This window comes from Siphateles boraxobius, unplaced genomic scaffold (genome assembly GCF_051911475.1).
Source record: "Siphateles boraxobius isolate OS27281-9 unplaced genomic scaffold, OSU_SipBor_1 167, whole genome shotgun sequence".
In the NCBI taxonomy this organism is placed as follows: Eukaryota; Metazoa; Chordata; class Actinopteri; order Cypriniformes; family Leuciscidae; genus Siphateles; species Siphateles boraxobius.
This window is the reverse complement of record NW_027508774.1, coordinates 195001-214490: the sequence shown is the minus strand read 5'-3', so window position 1 is coordinate 214490 and position 19490 is coordinate 195001. Positions and strand designations below refer to the sequence as shown.

The 19490-nt window shown below is 41.6% G+C and overlaps 1 protein-coding gene across 1 annotated transcript in view; it reads left to right on the top strand.

Moving 5' to 3' along the window:
• Window positions 1–6823: 6823 nt before the first annotated feature.
• cyth4b (cytohesin 4b) overlaps window positions 6824–19490 on the top strand; it is a 34229-nt gene continuing 21562 nt past the window's right edge. Inside the window, exons 1-4 of the mRNA XM_077232183.1 lie at window positions 6824–6960; window positions 7975–8048; window positions 9013–9077; window positions 9488–9554. Coding sequence (XP_077088298.1) covers window positions 6939–6960; window positions 7975–8048; window positions 9013–9077; window positions 9488–9554 — 228 coding nt within the window. The 5' untranslated portion in view covers window positions 6824–6938. The remainder of the gene's footprint in view (window positions 6961–7974; window positions 8049–9012; window positions 9078–9487; window positions 9555–19490) is intronic.

Here is a 19490-nt window from a genome sequence, read left to right as displayed (position 1 = left end):
AGACAGACAGACAGACAGAAGGATAGACAGACAGACAGGCAAACAGAAGGATAGACAGACAGACAGAAGGATAGATAGACAGACAAAAAGACAGACAGACAGAAGGATAGACAGACAAACAGACAGACAGACAGAAGGATAGACAGACAAACAGACTGTAGCAATGTTCAGGGAAGAAGGAGGCGGGAACCGGTGAACAATCAAAGAAACTTTATTTAAAATAAAACGAACAAACCAAAATACCGCCAGCATCCCCTCGCGGACGACTGCTGGCTAAAATAAAATACAAATACAAAAACTAAAACACAACGCAACTAAAACACAGGCCTGTTCCTCTCTCGATCATCAACATCGTCGCTCCTCCTTCATGCTTCCGCTCATCCGTGAGAGATGCGAGACTGGTGTGCTACACAGGTGTTGCTCATTAGCAATCGCACCACCGGCCTTGCGCCATTCTCTCACATCCCTCGGCCGTCCTTCGCCACATACCCCATCGCCCCTCACAGGCCGGGGGGTACCCACGAGCCTGTGCCTACTCCCCCCCCCCCCGGCGGCGGCGATCCCTGGGGGGTATGGACCGACAAGCCGAGGGAAACGGATACGGAAGCATGAGGAGCGGTAGATCGAGAGAGGGGAGAGAAAAAAAAAAAACTTGGTCCGGTTCCCACAACGCACTGCCATCTGGTCCCCCACCAGCTGGGCGATCTCCTCCGCAGTGCCTGGCGGTGACGCTGGGTAGCCCTCGGTGGACGGCTTCAACTAAAACACAGGCCTGTTCCTCTCTCGATCATCAACATCGTCGCTCCTCCTTCATGCTTCCGCTCATCCGTGAGAGATGCGAGACCGGTGTGCTACACAGGTGTTGCTCATTAGCAATCGCACCACCGGCCTCGCGCCATTCTCTCACATCCCTCGGCCGTCCTTCGCCACATAGACAGACAGACAAAAGGATAGACAGACAGATAGACAGAAGGATAGACAGACAGACAGAAGGATAGACAGACAGACAGACAGACAGAAGGATAGACAGACAGAAGGACATACAGACAGAAGGATAGACAGACAGACAGACAGACAGACAGACAGACAGACAGAAGGACAGACAGACAGACAGACAGAAGGATAGACAGATAGACAGTAATAAGGATAGACAGACAGACAGACAGACAGACAGACAGACAGACAAACCGAAGGATAGAACCGGCGAACATTCAATCAACTTTAATAAATAAATAAACAAATACAAACTGTATTTTGTTTGTATTTGTTCACAAGGATCAGCTGGCAGATCTAAAGAGGAGACTAGCGTGGGAGAAAGAAGAGAAGGATAGACTGGCTATAGAGAACAGGAAACTGTAATGAACACTGGGACTGTGCGGCAAGAAGGAAGCACAACAAAGATAGAGGTGGTTTATGTTCCCAGAGAGAAGAGATGTAAAGTTTTTCCTGGTAAATCTTCAAGTGTACCTCTGAGTGATTGGATTGAGGACCTGCAAAGTGTGTTTAAGGCCCGTAACTTTACACCAGACCAGGCAGTTGATTACATTTGGGAACATCTAGATGGTGAGGCAAAACAGGAAATTAAGTATAGATCTAAGGAAGCAACGTCCAGGCCAGAGGCAATTTTTGAAGCTTTGCTTAAAGTATTTGGAAGTGCTCAATCATTTACTGCATTGCAGAGACACTTTTTTGAAAGGCAACAAGGGAAAACTGAAACACTAATTGAGTTCTCACATGCATTAATGGCTCTGTTAAAAGAACTAAAAAGTTGTAACCCAAGGGGAGTATCGGAAGGGGATGTAAAGCTTAGGGATCAGTTTGAAGAGAATGTGAGAAGTAAGGAACTCTGTAGAGAGTTAAAAAGAATGATTAGACAGAAACCAAGCTTAACATTCCTTGATGTCCACAAAGAAGCTGTTGAGTGGACTGGTGATGGGGTGAGGGTTTCTGAAACATCGTTTGGGTCTGAGAACCTCAGTACTATAGATAGTGAAGCAGTGATTGCAAAACAGAGTACAGATCCAATGTTAGTAGAGCTGTTTGGTATAGTGAAAAGTCAACAAAAGCAATCAAGTAATTTAACTGAGAAAATGTCCAATTTGCAAGCCTTTAATAGGCAGCAGCGGGTTGTGTCACGAAGATTGTCTTCCTTTGATTCCTCGGGACAGCCTATTTGTTTCAAGTGTCAGAAAGTGGGAAATATTGGGCGTTATTGCAGTGAGATTGTGAACCCCAGTGAAGTATGGAGGCAGGAGAGACACCCTGCGGATGATGTATACAATCCCAAAGCCCAAAAGCCTGGGTCGTTAAACGTTCACCCCTTGCTGTGGAGAGCCACACAGTAAGTGAGGGATTATCTGGCTCTGTGGTTCAAGGAACTAGCCCAGAAATTTTTAAACAATTGGTGGGTCAATGTCCAGTCAGTGTTGTGAAGATGGGGGGTGTTAAAAAATAGTTTGATTGACACTGGCTCTATGGTTTCCATGGTAACTGAGAGTTTTATTTTAAACAGCACATTGCAGGAAGGGATGTAGATGCATTGAAGGAGTGTGGTTGGCTGGTATTAAAAGCAGCAAACGGCCTTGATATCCCATATGTGGGTTATCTAGAGCTAGATATTAAAGGGATAGTTCATCCAAAAATGAAAATTCTGTCAGTATTTACTCACCCTCATGTTGTTCCAACCCCGTAAGACCTTCGTTCATCTTCGGAACACGAATTAAGATATTTTTGATGAAATCTGAGAGCTGGATCACTCCTCCATAGGCTTCTAAGGGATTGAAACTTGCCGGTCCCGAAAAGTCATTAAAGACATTGTTAAAATAGTCCAAGTGACTACAGTGGCTCAATCTTAAGTTTATCAAGCGACGAGAATACTTCTTGTGCGCAAAAATAAACAATAATAACTTTTCGGGGCCTGCAAGTTCAATCCCTCAAGAAGCCTATGCAGGAGTATGGAGGAGTGATCCAGCTCTCAGATTTCATCAAAAATATCTTAATTTGTGTTCCGAAGATGAACGAAGGTCTTACGGGGTTGGAACAACATGAGGGTGAGTAAATACTGACAGAATTTTCATTTTTGGGAGAACTATCCCTTTAATAACCTTGTCCAAATTCTTCCAAAACAGGGGGTGTTGGTGGTGAAAGACACATTTGACACAGAGACAAGGGAGAGAAAGAAACTGGCTCCTGGTTTAATCGGTATGAGTGTAATTCAAAATTGTCATGACCCTTTGGTGCAACACTTTGGGTCTCAATACTCAAAAAGTTCTGTGATGCAGCAATGTGAGGCTTCAAATTGGGCCACAAATTCTCATCTACCTCGCAACAAATATCTTTTCTTGCGATGAAGCGTGGAAAGAGTCTTTTAGAGTGTCTTATCCAGAGCGTCCTCACACGCTGCATCCATGGCAGCCAGAAGGGTCATCTGTGTTTGTGGCTGGTCATCATATACTTTCCATCCCCATGCTGAGAAAAATTCCTCAATGGGGTTAAGGAGTGGGGAGTAGGGTGAGACCGCAAACCATTGCCTGATGATGTTGGAGCGATGGAAACTGGCAAACTTTGGCATGTCATCTCCAATCTGACCCCTCTCTTGTTCAGGGATGAGTTCCCTGTAAAGAGTGTCTAACAAGACACTCTGTTTTGTGAGGCCCAATAATGGGAATACGCGTTAGCACACCATTCTCAGAGATAGCAGCACCCGTGTGTTCCCGCCCTGTCGGTCTGCACATCAACTGTAGATCTGTGGCCGATGATATTTCTCCCACGCCTTCTGCGTTTCGTTATGTTTAAGCCAGCCTCATCCATGTAGATGTGTGGTGGTTCACTTGTTTCCAGTTCCATTATACGCACATATCTTCTGGATATACCAGAAGACACAAAATTAGTTTTATGAATTACATGCATTTTCATTTTGGGCAAGATACAGTTACATCAAATGCATACAGCACATATTGCATCTTCTTTTCTACAGCCATAGCAAATGTGTAAAGGTCACACTTACTGTACTGTATATCACTATACGATGTTTACTGTGAGGTACTGTTGCCGCATGCTTATACATGTTTCACCTGTACATACTGGTAGCGCAGCTCCTTCACTCTTTCACCATTTCTGTGTACAGCACCCTGTCAATGGTTGAGATGCTGACTGTTTGGATGTTTCCAAAGATGTTGTTGTCCTCTATAATGGCACTCTTTATCTCCCTTAGGGCCCATCCACACTACTGCGTTTTAGTTTAGAAACGGAGAATTAAAACGAATATGATCTCCGTCCACACCAGCGTTTTCCGTTCACATTAAAACGACTGAAAACGCGGATCACGTGACCGTTCACCTACACTGGGCATGCGCGTGCCGGTGTAAACAGGAAACAGATTGACTATTCCTCAGATTTGACGAAGAAGAAAGTAGCTAAGTTACCTCTGCAAAGATTAGCAATATATCGATACCGCCGCTGCACACAGGAATTGTCACAGATCGCTCGAATAATAGCTTGCCTCCGGCGCATGTAGGCAGTTATTGCATTGTAAAATGCAGAATTTACTTGCACAACAGCTGTTAGCAAAGACATCAAAGTCAGTAACGCTTGTAATTCGTTGTCCATGTTGCAGTCACTAACATAACTGGTAGTCCAGGCTGTTGTTGTATGTTTTCTTCTGGGGATGGGTCATGCGATGGGTGGCTGACGAATAAGGGAAGGATACGCCATGACTGATGACACCCAACCAGAGAGCCGAGCGTGAGCCTCTGCGTCATCGTTTCTAAAGTCCTCCGTTTTGACCCGTCTTCACTAAAACGCCCTCCGGAGACTCAAAACGCAAAATGGGGTCGGCAGTGTTTCTAAACTTCTCCATTTTAGGTCTTCGTTTTTGACGTTTTAGTCTGGACGGGAGGTCCAAATGTAGCAAAAGGTCTCTGTTTCTAAACTAAAACGTAGTAGTGTGGATGGGGCCTTTCGTCTTACGGCATTGTTTTCTACAACCATGGTGCAAATAGCCTCCTCTTGTTCAGTTGTGAAACGGCCTCGGCTACCCCGGTGAAGCTGTCTTGCAGTCCTATGTGGAACAAATATAGTAATGCAAAACAGGGCCCGAGGCAGGGGGGGGGGGAAAGACGCCCTTAGAAGACGCCGAGCTGAAGTCAAAAGTCCGTTCAGCCCCCCCCAAGCCCCCCCCCCCCCCCCCCCCACCGTTGGAGAAGTCGCCGCGCTCAAATCAAAAGTACGTGGCGGGGGGCCCAGCTAGATGGTTTGTTCCCAGGGCCCAAAATTTGGTACTACACCCCTGGGAACGCGCATATGTCCTAGGCCTCTTCTGCCTCTGTTTTGCCTCCCGACTCCTCCGCCACGAGCCTCACTCATCTTCCTCCTCTTCTTCTCTCGGGCTGTTGACGCCGTCCAATTCCTTTTACTTCTATTGTCAGACATTGTAACATTGTGTTGTGCTCCGGCTATATATATATATATATATATATATATATACTTGCCAGTTGATGGTTCATGAGATGCACCTTCGTAAGAGAAAGTAAAGATTCACCTGGAAGCAATTTACCAACTCAGAACAGATTTAGAAAAAAAAGTCTAATGGAAATGTATAGAAATATACTTGACATTATGACAACTTGTTCAACCATTTTGCATGTAAAGACTAATGCTATGAACTAATGCCTAAATGTTGTGGGGGGTGAGTGAGACTATTCAACAGAGACCCATTATAATACATTTTGATCAACATGACATAACCTAAGCAATTGTAGGAAACAGCAGAGAATTGTATTTGCATTGATGAACCAAAGCATTTGCAACTTGTTCACAGAAATGAGAAACTGCTTTTTTGATGTGCACAAGTGACACAATGATGTGAAGATTGAACAGGTAGTTTTGAGAATTTCAATTCTGATCTGAGAAATCATCAAAACCAAAGCGACTGAGAAAAAACTGTAACTAGGTCTGTCCACGTGCCGCTTGAACTGGGCGCTACAGCGATCTGTCACATCACATTTAGGCTACAAGCGCCATGCCTGTATTTGTTGTATGAATTTCGTAACAAAATTGACGGAATATGACAGCTGAGAATTTGTTTAATATAAAAAGTAATCTTCCTCTTTTCTTAGTGATTTTCTTGAATGTGGATGTGGCCTGAGAGCGTGTGACAGTGTCAGTTGCGTGAGTCTCGCGCTGAATGCGTGATAGTTGGCAGCCAGTTCTATAAACCATACCTTTTTTTCTTTTCTTTTTTTTATAAATATATAGAGTACAGATAAACTTAACAGAAATCAAATCCAAATACCCTCTGTATTTTCCTTATGCAAACTAAAAACTAACCAAAATTATAATTCCTGCTGCAGTCATTAAGCTATACATATCCTATTACACATGCATACACAGATAAACGTAACATTCCTTTACATGTAAATGCCATCTACGTATACTACTGTACGCAAACATATGCACATCTTACAACATATAGAAAACTCCTAAAACAAAACAACTCCCCACCCTGGAACGTTTATTCAACCTCGAGAGAACGTTTGCTAGCTGGAGTTTCTGTGCTTTAATGCTACAGAACTCGTATTTTTTATTATTTATTATAGTGAACTAGAGAATAGCCTAATGTTTTAAGAGGTTCATCACAATCTTTCTGCTTCACATGTGAGCGTTAGTATTTTCAGGGGACTGTAGTGTGATTATCACCAGCAGAGGGCATCATCAGATCGCATCACCTCTCATCGCGCGCGCGTGTGTGTGTGTGTGTTGTGTTGTGTTGTGTTGTTGTTGTGAGGTCCTGTGCTCCTCCTGCGGAAACTCTTGACTTCTGGTGTGAAACGGGTGTTTGCAGGGCAGGGCAGTTGATAGAGGAACTCAACAACCATGAAGAAAGTCTGACTCTAAACTCACTGCTTTAATGAAACAGGAGTTCAGCATTATACAACACAATGACTGAGTGTTGTCACACAGGTAAGAGACCGTTTTACCCTAACTAACTCCCCCCTCCGTCTTCAGTCTAATTCACATTCAAGGTTTTATTGGTAAAATCTGTATTTCCATTGCAGACTGTTCTTGCAAATGTTTTATTAATAGTTTTATTATTGGTGGTGATGTTTTATTTATTTGCACAACACCAGCAACTAGAGGTTATAAATGGTGCAAGTATATTTAACTACATATACTTTTTTTTAAGATACAGTAACTGTAGTTTTTTAAATGTTGTAAAAATGTTTTTTCTTGGTTATTGAAATGTATCATTCTTCAAACATTACGGGAACGTTACTTTAGAATGTTCTCTGAACGTTCTGAAACACGTTGTAACATTTAAAAAACATTAGATGAACTAAAAAGTTTCAGAAAAAAAACCTTTCCATAAACAATGTATTTTTTGTGTTATTGTTTTAGAACATTATTAAAGGACCAGATAACTTTGAATAAACGTTCTAGTGATGTTACAGGAAGACCGTTTGTTCATAACTGTGAGAGAACTGATGAAATTAAATGAAAATCTATAGTCCAGGATCAGATGAATTATTATCTGACATTAAAATGACTGATCTTTATTTTCTTCCTTTTATATGTGCTGGTTTGATTTCATGCAGATCAGCTCTGAGTTTGTGTCTGGATCTCTTGTTTCTGTCTGTGGTGTCATGTCTGAAGTGAAACACACACACATACACACACACACACACGTTCAGAGGCCCCTCACGCAGGATCCAACGGCCCCCATTACAACAGATTTCCTGTTTCATAAAGCAGAACCCGACGAGTGTGAAGCGTTTTGTTCAAGTCTGAGAAGAGAGATTTCAAAAAAACTTTAATCTGGTCGTTAAACCTTTTCAGTGTTTATTGTAGACACCCACTGCTGTATTTTGGGCCTGGTAACTAGTGTTTTACATGTGAGACCTCTCTCTGAATCTGCAGCAACACATACTGGCTCATCTGACCGTGTGTGTGTGTGTGTGTGTGTGTGTGTTTTCTCAGATTTGACGGTGGAGGAGCAGATGGAGATCGAGCGGCTGAAGATGCACAAACAGGTTCTGCTGGAGGACATTGAGGTGAGGAACAGACGCAGAACATGTTTCTATTGTTCCCGTTACATTATGAACACAGTTAGGGTCACTTTGTGACAACATTGTGCAATATCTTTACATGAAACTGTCAAGTTTCTGTATTGTAGTGTGTTATATTGTGTCTTAAATGTTGTTGTGTTGTCATGTCAGGATGCAACATAAGGTTTGCTAATTAGTTTCATTGAATATAATTCAATAATTGAATTAATAAGAATGTTTGTTCATAGCTTTGAGAGATCCTTCCTTGAACGTTATTATTTAGGACTGAATTCGCATTCTGCTTCAGCATTACCTGTCAAATGATAATTTGTCTTTGTATGCATTTGTTTTGTCCCTCAAATGTTCTGATGTTTTATCATTGTTTTTTTCCCCCCGTTGTTATTCCGTGAAAAAATGTGTTGAAAAAAGAAGAAATGGTCCAAAATAACTTAAAAGACTCTTTCACATGTAATATTGGACTACTGGTCATATTTGTGTGTGTCTGGTGTGATTGTTAAATAATACGCAGAACATGTTGATAACTTTACCATTACGTTATGAAAACGTTCGGTGAATGTTACAAGCATCCGTTTTCTCTTGGTTATTCTGAATTTGCATGAATTTGCATTCTGCTTCAGCATTACCTGTCAAATAATATTCTGTCCTTGTATATGTGTCCCTGAAATGTTCTGTTGTTTTGTGGTCATAGTGGTTTGTTTTGTCGTTGTTGTTCCGTGAAAAAGCAAAAACACAAAAAAATGTGTTAAAAAAAGAAGAAATGGTCCAAAATAACCTAAAAGACTCTTTCACATGTCATATTGGCCTTGTGGTCATGTTTGTGTGTCTGGTGTGATTCTTCCATCACATTCACAAGTGTATAATAGACACTGTAAATTAAATAAAATAAATGTGTCTTTATTATGAAAGCAGCTTTAGAAACCTGACAAGAGGTTTTTAATTTTTCTTACAGAAATTGAAGAACCAGATAGAAAATGTGATGGCAGATATTCAGGATTTCAAGTCAGCAGAAGACAAGTGAGTGAATGATGATTGAGAGCGCCTGATGATCTGAGAAAAGAGATTTATTTATGTACTGTTATAGCATTTATTCATTTTTGAATTAGCAGGTTTTTTTCATATTTTATATATAAAATCTTCCTTAAATTTTTTATATTTTCAGTTTTCATTTTAGTAAAAGTTTTGGTATTTGTTATGTAATTCTTATTGTTTTTTATTATTTTATTGTTTATTTATATTTATTTCAGATTTAGTTTTTATTAATTAATTAGTTGACCTTAATTAGTTAGTTAAACTTACCTTAGTTAGTTGTCAAGGTAAAAAAATTGTTTCATCTGATATTATTTTTTAATTTATTTTTTAAAATAGTAGTTTTGATTAAACGCTGGTAAAATAATTAAACGTCGTTTTGCTTAAAATGTTTGTAGTAAGATGCTGGAGAGGGAGAAACGCTTCTGTAGTGGCAAGAAGAAGTTCAACATGGATCCTAAAAAGGTGAGATCTGGAGGAGTCGATGATGATGATGATGATGATGATGATGATGTGGATGATGAGGATGATGAGGATGATGATGATGATGATGATGATGATGATGATGATGTGGATGATGAGGATGATGAGGATGATCATGATGATGATGTAAACAACGCTTGTTTCCAGCGTGAGATGACGAGGGCAGTGGAACATCAGTCAGACTCTCAGATCAGCCACAAACACACACTCACACTCACACACACACACACACACACACACACACACACACACACACACACACACACACACACACACACACACACACACACACACACACACACACACACACACACACACACACACACACTGTAGGAGAGACTGATGTCATTATTTAACATTGAACTGAAAACCAGACATTCAAATTTAAACTGCATTTGTGGTGTGTGTGTGTGTGTGTGTGTGTGTGTGTGTGTGTGTGTGTGTGTGTGTGTGTGTGTGTGTGTGTGTGTGTGTGTGTGTGTGTGTGTGTGTGTGTGTGTAAATGATTGACAGACAGGAGGTTGTGGAGGATGAAGTCCTCAGGTCAACACCTGAAATACTTTTGGTTTTCTCGTTCTGAGTCTTTGTGGTTTTGCTGCTGCATGTTAACAAACAGCGAGGCCGACGAACATGGAAAGAAATGACAGAGAGACACATGAATGTTTGATGTTTAATAAACACCACAAACACAGTAACAAATCTATAACTACACTGTAGAGAACATAGGGCTGGGTATTGACACAAATTTCACAATTCGATTCGATTTCGATTCACAAGCTTGCAATTCGATTCGATTTCGATTACGATTCGATTCAATATTGATTATTTTGGATATCAGCTACAATACATGGCAAATTTTCTCAAGGAAAACAAATCTCTTAACCAATGCTGTAAACTATGGGAGTCAGTTGTATCATTAAAATTGTTTCATTAGCCTACTATAGCCTAATATTAAAGGTAAAGATTTACTGATTTGTATACAAACAATTACAATTTTATTTATTTTTCTAATAATAAAGTTATATGAAATATAAATATTTAAATGGTGGCTGTCATAAAAACTTGCCAGATTTATTCAAACATGCATTAAATATTGAAAAACATAAAATAATTATAAAATAACATAAAATGCATATGTAATATGGTGCATATATTTAGCAAAATGCTCCTCTCTAGCGTTAATTTTTCTAGCTGACTAAGGAGTTCATGGTCACTGGATATGGTTTTTCTGAGGTAAATGTGACGTTACATGACATTGTTTACAAGCTGTTTCACTGACGTCTTTCCTCGGTTGAAACAATGATTGAGCGATTCCATGTGACAACAAGGATTTCGATAAGTTATACTCTATCTTTTAACACACTTTCAGATGCTCATTCATGTTTATTTCACGCTGTAACTGGTAATATTAAGGCGGAAGAGAAGATTATGTGTGCTCGGCGCTGCTGCTTCTCTTGAGCTGCGCCAGAGCGATCTCACGCCACAGCGCCAAAACGGTATTTATGTTTTTGAATTTCGTAAGAAAATGGACGTAATTTGAAATCTGAGACTTTGTTTCATATCAATAGTAACAAAGCACAAAGATTATTGCGTTTATTGGATGGGATGCGCGCTACAATGTTCCATTCATTCATCAACTGAAAACAGGATGACTAATCGATTCTTGGGATTTAAGAATCGATATCGGTTCGTAAAAATGAGAATCGATTAAAATCGAGAAATCGATATTTTTTACCCAGCCCTAAGAGAACCAAGGGGGTAATCCATCAGCCGGAAGTTGAAGCTGCCTCCGGGGGCCGCCATTGTAGCTGGCTATCACCTGCTGTTAGCATCCCATTGACTCCCATTCATTTTGGCGTCACTTTGACAGCGAATAACTTTACATCTGAGGCGTCCAAAGACTCCATTTGTCCATTATTTATTTCTAAAGAAACACGACAATATATAAAAGGCTCCATTACTTTGTATCTTACGTTATGGCCCCGTAGAAGCCATTCTTGTAAAAATAGGCTAAAAATTGCGTCATAACCACGCGACTTTATGTCGCACAATAGAGACATTACCGTATAGACAGGAGGAGAAGCTCGCAGGCAATCTTTTACTGTCTAAAGTCAGCCCATGGCATAGATAGAGTCCATAAAAGCAACGCGACAAAATAATTAATCAGAATACTTACCAAAAGTTGCTGCAGGTCGCGGTTGGGTGACTGTCTACGGGTGATTAAGATTTGTCTTGGCACAGCTACTAGAAGATTTACAACTCCCAGTCAGGTTGCTCACGTGACATCTACGTCATCAAGCTCAGTTTGAGCCTGCGCAGAACGCTTGGCTATCAGGAAGTGAGTACCCATGTTTGGCTTCAACTCTCTCCGTTGAAATCAACGGGGTCGCTCTGTCCATTTCTTTTACTGTCTATGAAGAGAACATATGTTGATTTGATGATTCTTCTCTTAACTCCGCTTGCTAACTGTTCGGGATGTTTCTAGCTCGCCACCTAGGGTCCTTTCCGACGTCTTCAATGAGTTGCTGACTGGTTAAATCTCCTTAACATCACTGATTTTTTGTTTGGCAAGAGGTTATTGAAGCTCTGGGCTACAGTTAGTTAAAGCTTCTCTTAATTTTCTCTCAGATGCAGTTCAGATAAGGTGCCTCGGCCCCGGCAATAAATGTCCTCACAGCCACAAGGAAGGAATCTGTCTATAGATGCCCATCTTTTTTCACAGACTCGTCCTATTTTAATTTGTAAGGGCCCAAAAAAGTCCATCCCAGTGCTATAAAAGGGAGGTTTGTGAAGTCTCAGGGGCTGTTTACACGACTCCGCTTTCAACTAAAAATGTAAAACCTTTTATGCGTTTTGGCCGTTCATTTACGCGACAACAGCGTTTTGGGTTTCAAAGTGCCAGTTTTTTGAAAATGATCTCCGTGTAAACAAAAAAAACGCAAATCTCTGAAGACGATGACGTCATGGACATGCGTGTTACGTGTTCAGTCTGTAGGGTTTCATTGCCATCTGGTGGCCTGGCAGCAGAATACAGCCTTTTTAGTCATTTTCGCGGATCCGTGTGAACGGGGATCGTTTTGACAATGGTGTCTTCTGTATGCGGAAAGCTCAAAGAATAAACGTCTCCGCTTTAAGCATATCATTGTCGTGTAAACGTACCCTCACACAGGCTGGAGGTAGATCAGCCATTTTAGGGACCTCAGCTTTGTCCTTCCACTTGCGACATTCTATACAGTTGTGCTGGATTTTACGAATTGCCTCACGACCTCTTAGTATCCACACATTTCTCCTCATTCCAGAAAGTACTGTCATAGTCCTGTATGAGTTGGGTTGCTGGATGTTGAGGATCCAGAACTACTAGTTGAATTGTCTGGAGTTCTAGACCTTCCGCACGACATAGACACCCGTATAAACTGACCGGCTTCCTCAAACCCTGGGGATAAACTGAGTAGGCGGTTTATAGTGGATACAGGCTAACCAGCTTTCAGTCGTTCATATTCCCTTGGGAAACTGTCACGTTGGATGTTTTGGAAGATGAGGCGTTCTGCCATCTTTAGCTGTTTGACTGGATTGGTTTGTGTCACTTTGACTGTGCTGGAGTGTGGCTTCAACAAGGTAGGTCTTTTCATGCACTGTACTCACTGGGCTTTGATACACTGTTGACACCGTAGAATACACTCTTTCTCTTCTCCACTACATTCACAGGAGGTTTCAGGACTGGCGTAGTGGGCGACTCTGATTCAGCCTGTAGTGAGAATGGTGGGCCTTGACTCCATGAGCCAGTTGCACCAACAGGGCTTTACTAAGCCTGGTCCTAACTGCTAAGTAGGTCTTAGTTAAGACCAGTCTTTAGAGTTGACCTAACGTCGGTTGCACCAACCAAACTTAATCCTAGGCTTAACTACGCCTGGTTTTAGCAATGCGCGTTCCTGTGAATGGCCACGGTTGCCTAGCAGCATGCGTTGCTGGGGTTACGTTGTAAACTATCTTCCGCTGTTTGGTTAACTTGTAGCCATATCAATGGAGGATCAAGAAAAAGGAAAGGACTTTCAGTTAATAATTGAAACTTTCATTTTTAATGTGACAGTTAAGGGGTTAAAATAGTATTCAGTTAATAGAGCTGTACATTCAGCACGTGACAATTCGCTTCATTCGCGGCAACATTACGTCTGTCTCCTGCACGCGAGAGGTGAGGTAGAAGAACGTTGGTAATAAATGTCAGTTCAATTGTAAGTTCATTCTTTATGTGTTTAGGAGTGTGCGTAATGTATCGTCTATGATGATATTGTAATCATTGTTTTAACTATGGACGAGGCACTGCGAGCTGACATCACATTTGTCTCTCGTGCTTGTTTTCACTGCGTGATGTGTCACTGCAGTTATAGGTATGTCCCAAAATAAGTTTTTTTGTCTTATATTTATATAATATGTTATTAAAAGGGCCGTTTTCATGTGCACAATTGCAAATGTGATATTTATTTTATACAACAGTTAAATTAACAATGAGTTAACATTGTGAGTTACTTTTTAGACACAATTGTGAATATTGTTTTTTTCCCCTTTATTTTGCTGACGAGAATTTCAAAATTAAACTGTAGCAGAGTCTCCATGCAACAGACAGGAAGATTTTTTGACCGTTTTTAACAAATCATTTTAACGATTCAATGAACAATCACTTGCTTTTAGTGGTTACTATAGAAACATTATCTGTCGGAAAACGGATAGGCCTATTAACGCTAGTATATGCCTAGATTTTGACTTTACGCCTGCTACTGACTAGGCGTAAGATTTACGCCCGGTCTTAGCGAGAAGAGGACTTAAGCCTGGATGGTGCAACAGTCGTAACTATTAGGTCGGACTTAGAATGCTGAGTTAAGACCTACTTACCTTAAGACCAGGCGTAAACCCTGTTGGTGCAACTGGCCCCATCTGTTTGGTGATGCAAGTTCTTTTAGGCTGTGACCCCTTGTGAGGTCATCTGAAGGGTTTCGGAGATAATCTACATATCGCTGATCCATTAGATCTTGGATTTTTGCTATCCTGTAAGAGTCGATGTTTCCCCCGCCCTCCTCCTCAGACTTGACGCTCACGCGGGTTGCCAGTTTGAGGACACGCAACAGGAACGAGCGCAATTGAAAATGAAAGCCTAGGAGACTTACATGCTGTAAGTTAATTAGATGATTTATCCGCGTTTTAATATGCTCTCGTTAATAGAGATTTTTAGATGAATACCGAGGCTTTTTAGATTGGGTAGAATCTGCAATCTCTGATCCAGTTTGCTGGCTGCAATACACTGTGTTTCCTGGCAACTGGCATCCCGGGGTGTTGAAATACTATTGGGTGAACTGGCAGTGGGCGAGATCACACAGACCAAAACAAAAACAGACACTCCAACACGGAACGCACATTTCAAAGTTAAATAACTAACTTTAGAAGTGTTTTTCAGAGAAACTCAGCATGCTTCCTAAATATCTGCAAACATATTATGGTATTTTTATGCTTTAGTAGAGTGAAAAAGTTACATACAGCACCTTTAAAGCTACAAGACTCAGCCAGGAAAGGACTGTGGTGGAATCAGACAACAAGACCACTCGGCTTATTTCCATTGTGAGTTCGGTTTCTAGCAGCTTTGCCAGTTGAGCACCAATAACCGCTGCACATTTCTCTAGTTTAGGGATAGTTTGTTTCCGTTTGGGGGCAACTTTGGATCTGGCAATGCAATGCAAGCTGAATTTGTCCTTCTTTGTCCTCAGTTCTCAGGTATGACACAGATCTGTATGCTTGTTCTAAGGCGTCACAAAATATGTGAATTTGTCGTTTAACATTGGGTTGGTCCATATCGACCGAGACATAACACCGTGGAAGGGTAACTTCAGAAAGACTGGGAGGCTCGTTCTTCCACTCATACCAGGATGTCAATAGGTCTGTTGGCAACATCTCTTTGTTTGTTCCACAGCTGCTGGATCAGGATTTTTGCACGGGTGGTGAAAGGGAGAATGAATCATACTGGCTTGCTGGCGCTTTATAAATGTGCTGCATACTGGGTGTGGTTATTGGCACTGGGTGGTGTTTATATCCAAGGATGTCCGAGTCATAGTTCTATCTCAATCCAAGGGTGGATTCTTGTGGTTCGATTTAGTCATGTGACAGCTAGGGCTGGGCGATATGGCCTAAAAAAAAAATCCCAGATTTTTTCACAAAAAATCAGATTTACGATTTAAATCGATTTTTTTCTCTCCCTACTTCAATCTGCAGATGACAAAGAAATTGTTCAAAACAAGTTTTAACTTTATTTTGTTTTAATATTCCCTTCCGGGATTTGATCTCGATTAAAGTGCAATCAGAAACAACAAGCCAAAAAGATAAGAGGACAGGCCCTGTCTTTGAAAACAATGAAAATGTAACATAAAATAAAATGGGTGGATTGGGATTGGGGGGATGTGTAAAAAAAAAAAAAAAAAAAAAACTTGCATCACAATAAGTGTATTGTGATTGTCAAATTATTTGGTAACTAAACATAATTTTATTAAGTTTACTGGTATGCTACTGTTTTTATTATTGCTTAACACAAATTTCACGATTTCAATTCTATTCTTGTGATTTGATTCTGATCTTGATTCAATATAAATTCCTTTGGATAAATTGGTACAGTAGATACGTTAATGTGTTAATTGTTCTCCAAAAAAAAAAGAAAGAAATTCACCTAATGCTGTAAACATACATACCCCTTTTCCACCAAGGCAGAGCTGGTGCTGGTTCGGAGCCAGAGCCTAGTTTCAATTCGGTTCTTTGGTTTTCCACACGCAAAGCACCAGCTCCGAACCAGGAAAAGTGGTTCTTAAGTAGCACCAAATCATTGCTGGTCTAGAACAGAGCCAAGTAAGAACCACTTGCGTCAGGGGCTGGGGGCGGGGTTACCGTGACCAACAAGACGAATAGAAACTTGTGACCGCCATTTTTAAATAGCAGCTAGTCGAGCTAATAGCAGCTCGATTATAAATATCCGTCTATGTAAGTTACGGCGAGCTGCACAAACGCGTTGGACTCCGATGTATTTTGTAAACCCATGAGCATCCATAGTATTGCAACGTCCGTTATTGTTGATGGCTTGTTCGAGATGCATCGGAGCGGCGCGGACCGATCGGAGCTGCGGGAGTGTTTGGAGAACATACGACTCCTTGTGCTTTTAGATCGCTATCGCAGTGCTTTGATGTCATGCGGAGATCGATCTGCGAGAAGCCGATGCATCTCGAACAAGCCTGGCGTACTGTTTGGCGCTACCGCACTAGCGTTGCTGGGCAACATGAGACGTGTACAGTGACGTAAGATCTGGCTCTGTTGTGGCTCTCTAGCCGGTGGAAAGGCAAATCGTTCTTATTAAGCTCGTCAGTCGAACCCACTCTGAACCAGCTTTGGCTCTGGCTCTGAACCAGCACCCGGTTCTTGTTGGTGGAAAAGGGGTAACAGAGAGCCCTGTCAGCTGATATTATTAAAGGTTAAAACTAACTCAAATTAAATATAATGCGTTTTTTATAATAACAATGTCATACTATTTTAATGATATAGGTAAAAATATAATAAATGTGTAACATAGTTATCATATTTAGCAAAATACTCCTCTCTATAGCAATTATTTTAAGTCCAACCAACATGCGTGCTATGGGTCATTAAAAGGCATCCTGAGGTAAATGTAACGTTACGTGGCATATGTTGTTCTCCAGCTGTTTTATGGACATCTTTCTGCGGTTGAAAAACACTGATCGATCGATTTATTACATTTCGGTAAGTTGGTAGTAAAGAGTAACAGATGATTGGTTCACGTGCCGCTTGAACTGAGATCTGCGACCGCTCTTTCACGTCACATTTACAAGCGCCAAAACGGTGTTTATTATTTGAATTCGTAATAAAATTGACAGAATCTGAGAGCTGAGAATCTGCTTCATATCAATAGTAACCTGCTCTGTCTTGTCTGTCGGTGTCAGTGTCCTCTTTGCTTCGCGATTTTTCTCTGCGTGAGAAAATGGATGTGTGGCGTGAGAGCGTGTAAAAAGTGACAAAATTGCGTCTCTCACAGTGAACTCGTGAGAGTTGGCGGCCCTGCAGATTCAGCTTGTAAATGTTTCCGGCGGGTGTGCTTCTGCTGCCGCGGCCTTGCTCATTTGCCATGTTGTTTGTGTATCTCTATCATAGCAAGCGCTGAGCCCGGTCGGAAATACGGGAGCCCAGATGGGAGCGTCGGCGGTTGTTAAAGAGAAAAACGATTTTCATTAAAAAAAATCGATAAAATTTAATTAATCGATAAAATCGATTTATCGCCCAGCCCTAGTGACAGCCAAAGCTCAGTGCTCTCTGAACGAGCGTTTTTAGGTAGGTGATCAATGACATTTGGCATGTTGCAAGTCCATTAACGGATCTCAAAGCCATCACTGGCAAGAAGTTCTCGCAACCCATTCACTAAATGCTTGGTCTCATCTGAGAACATTACGCTCTTGTCTACGTAAAAGATCCTTTCGACTACTGATCTGAGGGTGCCATTTCGCTTGGTATTATCCAAAGCATGATGCTGTAATGCATATATGGCACAGCAAGGGCTGCGAGCTGTGCCAAAAAGAAGCACTTGCACTTCATAAATGCTAGGGGGGTTATTTTTTTCGAGGTCATGCCAGACAAAGCTGAGTAGGTTTCTGTTTTCAGGCATTAGGCAGACCTGATGAAACATGCCTTTTATGTCTCCACTCAAGCGACAGTATGCTCCCTCAACAGAACCCCAAAAAGGGAAGGGTCTAGTGCTGGTGGTTTTGGCTTTTAGCGAGTCCATTGATTTCTGATCTTGTTTGGATCGTAGAACCAGTCTTTAATTTTTGTGGCGACTTGGCTCTGTCTCCATCTACGCCCTCCAATGAGCTTACCACGACAGTGTGCTCCCTGAAACGCAACAGAAGCCCCAAAAGGGAAGGGCTTAGTGCAGGCCCGGCAAGGAGGTAGCTGTTCAGGTTATGCCCCATGTATTCAAAGGAGTTGAACGTTTTTTTTTTTGCCGTTATAATGAACCATGGGGTGGAGGCTAAACCATAATTCTTCCTCTGTGGTAACAGAGTCTATTTCTCAAGTCTTTGTGGGCATGAAGATAAGGTGTGTCAGCCTTACACAGCAGTGGTGTGGTATAGTGCTTCACTCCATCTACCATCACTCTGGTGGTTTTGGCTTGTAGCGAGTCCATTTATTTCTGATCTTGTTTGGATCGTATGACCTGTGTTTTTAATTTTGGTGGGGAATGCTATCTCCTTGCGCAAGTCACTCCACATTTCGGAACAGTTTCTCCATTTGAGGAGTGATGGAAAGGTGTAGGCATTGCTGAGGCTGAAGCTGTTGCGGTAGAAGCCGTGTTGGTCCTTGTGGCACCCAACCCAGTCTAATTCTAATTGCCACTGGACCTCCAGGTGGGCCAAGGTGAACCGGCTCAATCAGATGGGGATGATCTGCACTAGTAGTGTCACGATTCTCCAAATCCTCAATTCGATTAAATTTTCGATTCTAAGGTCAAGGTTCGATTCAATTCTCCATTTTTATTAAAGCCGAAACCGGCCAATCAGGATGCTCTCTGTCTTACATGCGCTACACACACGCAAGGTCTCTCGCTCTCTCCCTCTCTGCCGTGCGCGCTATACGGTTTGGAGCACAGTTTTTTCTGTCTCGCATGCGCGCTCTTGCTCGCTCGCTCTAGATTCCGGGAGATTTTAACTAATTCGCGTGCATCAGGGAGCCGCTATCAATATGCGAGAGACTCCCCGAACTTCCGCGAGACTTGGGATGTCTGCAAACTGTTGCTTTTTTGAAGCGTGAACGTTGTCAACATAACTCACTGGAAATCCAAAAAACGTCCACACCTGCGGCTTCAATGAAAGAGGAGGGGGTTCA